At 25.6% G+C, this 6,918-nt stretch overlaps 1 protein-coding gene across 7 annotated transcripts in view; it reads left to right on the top strand.

Annotated features, from left to right (window-relative positions):
* Marf (Mitochondrial assembly regulatory factor) overlaps nucleotides 1–6,857 on the top strand; it is a 7,731-nt gene extending 874 nt beyond the window's left edge. For 5 of the 7 annotated variants that reach the window (XM_029306946.2, XM_029306948.2, XM_029306947.2 and 2 more), the window contains 12 exons: nucleotides 721–1,028; nucleotides 1,114–1,240; nucleotides 1,426–1,819; nucleotides 2,168–2,275; nucleotides 2,781–2,801; nucleotides 3,519–3,672; nucleotides 3,749–3,887; nucleotides 3,997–4,310; nucleotides 4,435–4,730; nucleotides 5,128–5,295; nucleotides 5,376–5,572; nucleotides 5,894–6,857. In XM_029306946.2, the coding sequence (XP_029162779.1) occupies nucleotides 842–1,028; nucleotides 1,114–1,240; nucleotides 1,426–1,819; nucleotides 2,168–2,275; nucleotides 2,781–2,801; nucleotides 3,519–3,672; nucleotides 3,749–3,887; nucleotides 3,997–4,310; nucleotides 4,435–4,730; nucleotides 5,128–5,295; nucleotides 5,376–5,572; nucleotides 5,894–6,098 (2,310 nt within the window). In that variant the 5' untranslated portion in view covers nucleotides 721–841 and the 3' untranslated portion in view covers nucleotides 6,099–6,857. The remainder of the gene's footprint in view (nucleotides 1–720; nucleotides 1,029–1,113; nucleotides 1,241–1,425; nucleotides 1,820–2,167; nucleotides 2,276–2,780; nucleotides 2,802–3,518; nucleotides 3,673–3,748; nucleotides 3,888–3,996; nucleotides 4,311–4,434; nucleotides 4,731–5,127; nucleotides 5,296–5,375; nucleotides 5,573–5,893) is intronic. The other 2 variants (XM_085483239.1, XM_029306951.2) reach the window with 2 other exon arrangements.
* Nucleotides 6,858–6,918: the final 61 nt, after the last annotated feature.

Genomic DNA, 6,918 nt, shown 5'->3' with positions numbered 1-6,918 from the left:
AAATATAATCCATTATAATTTGTGATCAGAAAATTGTTAAATTTCACTGAGAATATTTAACTTGATAAACTATGATAAATTTATAAAAATTGTTAATGTATATAAAAAATATTTTTTTATCTGACTTATTTTTTCATAACTCTATAATTACAAATGACACTAATTATATACATATAGGTGATACACCCTACATGTAATAAAACTCTCTTTTCATACTTTTTTATTTATATTGCAAAAGAACTGAAAAAAAAACAAATTTAAATATATATGTTTAAAAACTGTTAGTGCTTGTAATATGTATACACATCTGCTATATATATATGTATAAAACAAATGTAAATTATATATAAAATTTGTGGTGTTTTTTTAAAGCAATTATATTGCATCTTTATTGTCTTATTTGTTCTTTGTCTTATTAATTTTTAATTTATTTTATCATCTTCTTTTTGATATTTTATTAGCAGTGTTAGTCTTGCACTTGGTATATCAAATATATACACAGATATCTCTCAGAAAATATAATCAACTATATTTTTTGTATTATATTTTATATCATATTCCAATCTTTAAAAGAAATACAGTCAGCTAGAGATATATCCTATAATTATTTGTCAATGATTATTCACATCATATTTTTTAATTTTGTCAACATACATTAAATATTGTAGTCCTGAAGTTGATTATTAGAAAATATTTAACTACTGCTTTTTATGATTTCAGTTGATCCCGCATGCTGTGTGCACTGTGTACCAACGTACTGCCTATCCACAAACTGCACCGTACTTTTTTATTATTTTTGCCAAATACATCACGTTTATAATAGAAATATAGAAAAAAAACAATGGCTGCCTATATCAATCGTGCACTTGTACAATCGTCCATGATTGGAGGAGACAGCCAACTTCGATCATCAGATGTTAGAACTGATAATTCTCCTCTGCAGATTTTTGTGAAGGCGAAGAAAAGGATAAATGATATATTTGTGGATATAGAAAAATATGTAGAAGAAACTGTGGAATTTATGGGATGTAAGTAAACAGAAAATTCAGAGAAATGTAATATGTCTAATCATAATACAATCACACATTCATCTAACTAATAATTTTATTACAGTATTACAAAATGATCGTGATATTGTAACGGCAGAAGAAGGAGTAAAGGTCAAAGGTTACATTGATAAAGTGCGTGGAATAAAAGATGTCCTTAGAAGGGATCATATGAAAGTTGCTTTTTTCGGCAGGTGAGGAATTATTTATCTTGTAAGTTATCTCATTTTATCATCTGTTTATCTTATATAAAATATTATAAAATTATAAAATATTAAAATATTATTCTTATGTAAACTCAGAAAATTTTTCTTCTTGTGAATCACAATACAATTTCTAAATAAAAGGAGGATATAATCGACATTTATATATTTTGCAGAACAAGTAATGGAAAAAGTACAGTCATTAATGCTATGCTACGCGATAAAATTTTACCAAGTGGTATAGGACACACCACAAACTGTTTCCTGCAAGTTGAAGGTTCGGAAAATGGAGAATCGTACCTTATTACTGAAGGATCCACCGAGAAGCAGCCAGTTCAATCTGTCGGACAGTTGGGTCACGCACTTTGTAAAGAAAAATTATGCGAAAGTCATTTAGTAAGAATATTTTGGCCAAAGGAGAAATGCTTATTGCTACGAGATGACGTAGTGTTTGTCGATAGTCCAGGAGTAGATGTAACTCCAAATCTTGATGAATGGATCGATAAACATTGTTTAGACGCTGATGTTTTTGTCTTGGTTGCAAATGCTGAATCCACTTTGATGGTTACGGTAAGTTTAATATCTCTGTAACAAATATAACATTTGCTATAGTACTTGTTAAAAAAATTATATCTATATATACAAAAGAAAAATTATTTAAGAAAAAAATTACAAAAGTTTAAAATATATATTCTAAATAAATAAATATATATAAAAATATTAATTTTATTTTTATTATCAACATATTTCTTCGATTTAACAATTATTTAATATGTCCTATCTTCTTAGAAATTTGTAATTTTTTAGACAGGAATAGCTCAATTCCTTTACATGTCTTACACAATGATATTGTCATTTAATAATCAATACTATATGATAAATCTCAGAATTAATTAGTTTTTTCTTTCTTTCTTTCAGGAAAAAAATTTTTTTCATAAAGTTTCGACAAGATTATCAAAACCGAATATATTTATTCTAAATAATCGATGGGACGCCTCTGCTTCTGAACCAGAATTTTTTGATCAGGTATGTATATTTGTGAAGCACTAACTATAGAAAATAAAAAAAAACTATAATAATTACAACATACATATACTTAATACATAAATTATCAATCTATTTGATATAATAATATTCTGAGAAATGTACTAATTAATATAATTCGTATAATTAAATTTAAAATTAAGATTTTTACTATTAATTTGTTTGATAAATGAGAAGTTTTATATTAAATATGAAGTATATCAAATGTCAAAATTATTATAAAATTGACAACACTTAAATAATAAATTATGAAATTAATAAATATAAAATAAACAAAAGGTCTAAATTTAAATTTTTAATATAAATTTTTCTGTATAAATTTAAAAAATGTATGATTTATAATGTGTGAATGCATATAAATATATATATTATATTTGTATATAATATACAATAACTTAAATGTATAGAATCCACATTGAATAATCTGGTACATATTAGAATTTGCATAGAATTTGAATAGCAATTTGAATTTTTCTCTATTCTTTAGCTGGTCAAAGAACAAAAGGAGGTAAGTTTATTCATTGGAATAGGAATTGTCGCTTATCCAAAATATGATGCTTATATGCTTTACAATACAGATTTTTAGGATGTCTCTCTTTTTACATTATTTTTTAATGATACATTCTTTAAATTCAAAGTGATTTTTCCTCAGCAAAAATGTCGAAACGATAATAACTTTTGGATTACGATTAAAAAAGAAAAAAAAATTTTTATTAATGTTTTAAATTTATGTTTTAAATTTTAGAGATTGAAATAAGGTAACAAAAGTACATTCTTCAGTTGTTTTCTTTTTAATAGAGGAAAAATCGACTCTGAATAATTTAAAGAATCTATTATTAAAGAATAATGCACTTAAAAGTGAGAAATGTTATGTATACTAAAATGTTTTATTTTTTTCACAAATGCACACTAATTATCTTTATTTTTATCTCTTATTTATATACAGAAAGTCAAAGTGAATACTTCAACATTCATAATTTTAGAAGCTTTATATATTAAATATTATAATTTATATATTAAATATTATAGTTTAAAATATTATATATATTGAATTTCAAAAATAACTGTGATATTTATTGCACTAATTACGAACGGCTAAAAACGCACCAAATTATACAATTTTACAATTTTGTCAATATGCTTATCACGATTAAATGCATTTTGTACAATGAATTATATGATATATATTTATATTCATTTATATTTATATATTCTTTATGCGTAGGTAAGAGCCCAACATCAGGAGCGGGCTATTGACTTTTTAGCAAGGGAATTGAAAGTTTATAGTCCAAAAGATGCTGAAGAACGGGTCTTTTTTATTTCTGCGAAAGAAACTCTTCAGGCTCGTATGCAAGAACAACGTGGTCAACCTGCTCATAGTAAGCATTATTGCTATTTGTTACATATTTTCTTAAGTTTAAAAAAACATTTTTCTAATCAAGATGTAACTTATAGATGGTGCGCTAGCAGAAGGTTTCCAAAATCGATATTTCGAGTTTCAAGATTTCGAGAGAAAATTTGAAGAATGTATTTCAAAGTCTGCAGTAAAGACCAAATTTGAACAACACTCTCAACGTGGTAAACATATTGCGACGTAAGAAAATATATTCTACATATAATCTCTTTTAAATATTATATGCAAGTATCTATGCAATTGGCTAAAAAAATATAAATTGATTTGACTTGATTGATATTTATTGTAGCGAAATACGTCAAACGTTAGATGAGATATTGGATCGCACACAAAAAATGCGAAACGAACAGTTGAATATTAAGAAGGAAGTTAATGACAAGTTGAATTTCACTGAACAACAATTGATCCTGTTAACTCAAGAAATGAAGGATAAAATTCATCATATCGTTGAAGATGTGGAGCAAAGAGTCTCTAAAGCTTTAAGCGAAGAAATTCGACGATTGTCCGTTCTAGTGGATGAATTTAATGTTCCATTCCACCCTGAACCACTTGTTTTAAACGTATTTAAACGGGAACTTCATGTACACGTGGAAAATGGATTGGGTAATTTTTGGCTATATATTTATATTTTTCATGACATGATATAAAAATATAAAGATATAATCTATTATAATGTAATATATATATATATCATTATCACAATGAAAATATTTTATATATATTTTAGGATCAAATTTACGAGCTAGACTTAGCACTGCTTTACAATTGAATATGGAAAATTCGCAGCGAGAAATGACCGAAAGAATGGCAAGTTTATTGCCAGAAGACAAGAAACAAATGTCGCTCAACTTTTTACCACGACGAGAGCCATTCGAAATATTATATCGATTAAATTGCGATAATTTATGTGCGGATTTCCACGAGGACCTAGAATTTCGTTTCTCCTGGGGTTTTACAGCATTAATTAATAGATTTGCAGGAAAACAGAGTCACAGATTAGCTATTGCTAATTACCCACAAGAGGTAGGATAAAATATTTCTAACTACTTTTTTTAAATTACGGATTTTTTGATCGAATTAAATTATTTACAAGGAAAATATTTATACTACTTATAAAACAAAAATATTAAATTTTAAATATATATCTTAAAATAAAAAATTTTTTAATTACAAATATATAACAAATTTAATTATAAAAAAGTTATATATATAAATTGAGAGATGTGATAATTGTGATAAACTACTGTCGCGTTCTCGACAATATACTTAAGAGAAAATTAATTCAAATTTGTTAATAAATCAAAGAAACTAATGTATTTAATGAGGTACTTACTCAATATAAATATATTGTTGCAATTAATAGAGATAATTTTTTATATTGTTTTATAAAAGAAATAAAGAAAAATAATGTTTCTTGCAGATTCCACCATGTATTACATCACCCGCAGAAAGTACGGATTCCTTAAAATTTATTTCAAGTACACCAAACTTTCAACCAAGATCTGATGATTGGTCTTTAGCTACTCGTGTAGCAATTGCATCTGTGACATCACAGGGTACAATGGGTGGTCTTATTATTGCTGGTTTTGTATGTACATTTTTATCTAAAAATGAATTTTGTCTATACATAAAAAAAAATTTTTTTTTATGAAAAAATTTTTTTTTTAGATGTTGAAAACAGTAGGGTGGAGATTAATTGCAATAACTGGTGCGATATATGGTGCTTTATATCTCTACGAACGTCTAACGTGGACTAATAGCGCGAAGGAACGCGAATTTAAACGACAATACGTTTCGCATGCTACGAAGAAACTGCGATTGATTGTAGACCTTACTTCTGCAAATTGCAGTCACCAAGTGCAACAGTAAGTTGTAATAATTATAAACAACATGTGATGTGTGTCATTATGACTAATAGAATTTTGATTTCTAGTATAATTATATATTCATTATTTTATTATTCATATATTAATTATTTTATTATTATTCATATATTAATTATTTTATTATTATTCATATATTAATTATTTAGAATACTTGAATACTTTGTGATAATCTTTCTCAAGAGTCTTATCAATTAATTGTCAAAATTTTATTATACAAAGTAGTTTCTATATTATATTTTCATAATTGTATAGATATATAGATGTCTTTCTAATATAATAATACCTGGTATAATTTTATAGGGAGCTCTCCAGCACATATGCACGACTCTGTCATTTAGTAGACGAAACAACGTCCGAAATGGACAACCATATTAAAACTATAACAAATACATTAGGAAATTTGGAAAAAGCAGCGTCTAAGGCAAAGCATCTTCGAAATGAGGCCAACTTTTTAATAAATGAACTCGAAACATTTGATGCAGCATATTTAAAGCCTTTGAATTAAGTAAACAATCTATTTTATATAAATCTGCAAGAGAATTAAAATAGTATAATTTAGAAATACTTCTATGCGAAAATAATTTAAATTTGATTAATATTCGTTTTTTATTCTAAAAAAAAGTGATAATTAACACCGTACGTGACAATTAACGGCAATTTACATAGCTATATAGATTTATATTCTCATCGTACGTTTAGAAATTAGAACGGTTGTCTAATTCTCGTATTTGCTTGAAAAATGTAATATTAGACAACATTTATAGAGTTGAACAGTTGTTATTTAAATGTACGATGATATAATATCGAACACATAGTCTCCTAAAGGAATGTTTCTACCTGATACAAAAACTCTAGTCTTAATATACACATAAAAATCAATTTCTTATAATAGATTTTGTTAAATAACTTATTGTTATTGATAATAACATTTCTTTTACAATAAAAAAACTACAATAATTCGACATGTAATCGATTATGTCACACAGGAAATGAATTAAGGGCAGATTTAGTACATGTATACTTTATCCTTTTGGAAGGCATTTGATTATATCGAAGTTTATATCGAAAATTTATTAAATGTTTATTCTATTGAATTTATTTCCATAAATTAATCAAGCTTAGATCTATTGCCGAGATACAAATCTTATTCGATTGAAAAAATAAAGTGATATATAACTATATCTTATTAGATTGTATTTGCCGAAGAGAAAATATATGTTAATTGTAAAACTATAAATAAATGTGGTTAATTATAAAATAATAATTTCATGATTTAATTCTTTCCAAATCCTATTTTTTATATGATTTTATTTTGTATAGATTAA

This window comes from Nylanderia fulva, unplaced genomic scaffold (genome assembly GCF_048542155.1).
Source record: "Nylanderia fulva isolate GAGA-0341 unplaced genomic scaffold, ASM4854215v1 Scaffold24, whole genome shotgun sequence".
NCBI classification, from domain to species: domain Eukaryota; kingdom Metazoa; phylum Arthropoda; class Insecta; order Hymenoptera; family Formicidae; genus Nylanderia; species Nylanderia fulva.
This window is presented reverse-complemented; position numbering and strand designations above follow the sequence as displayed.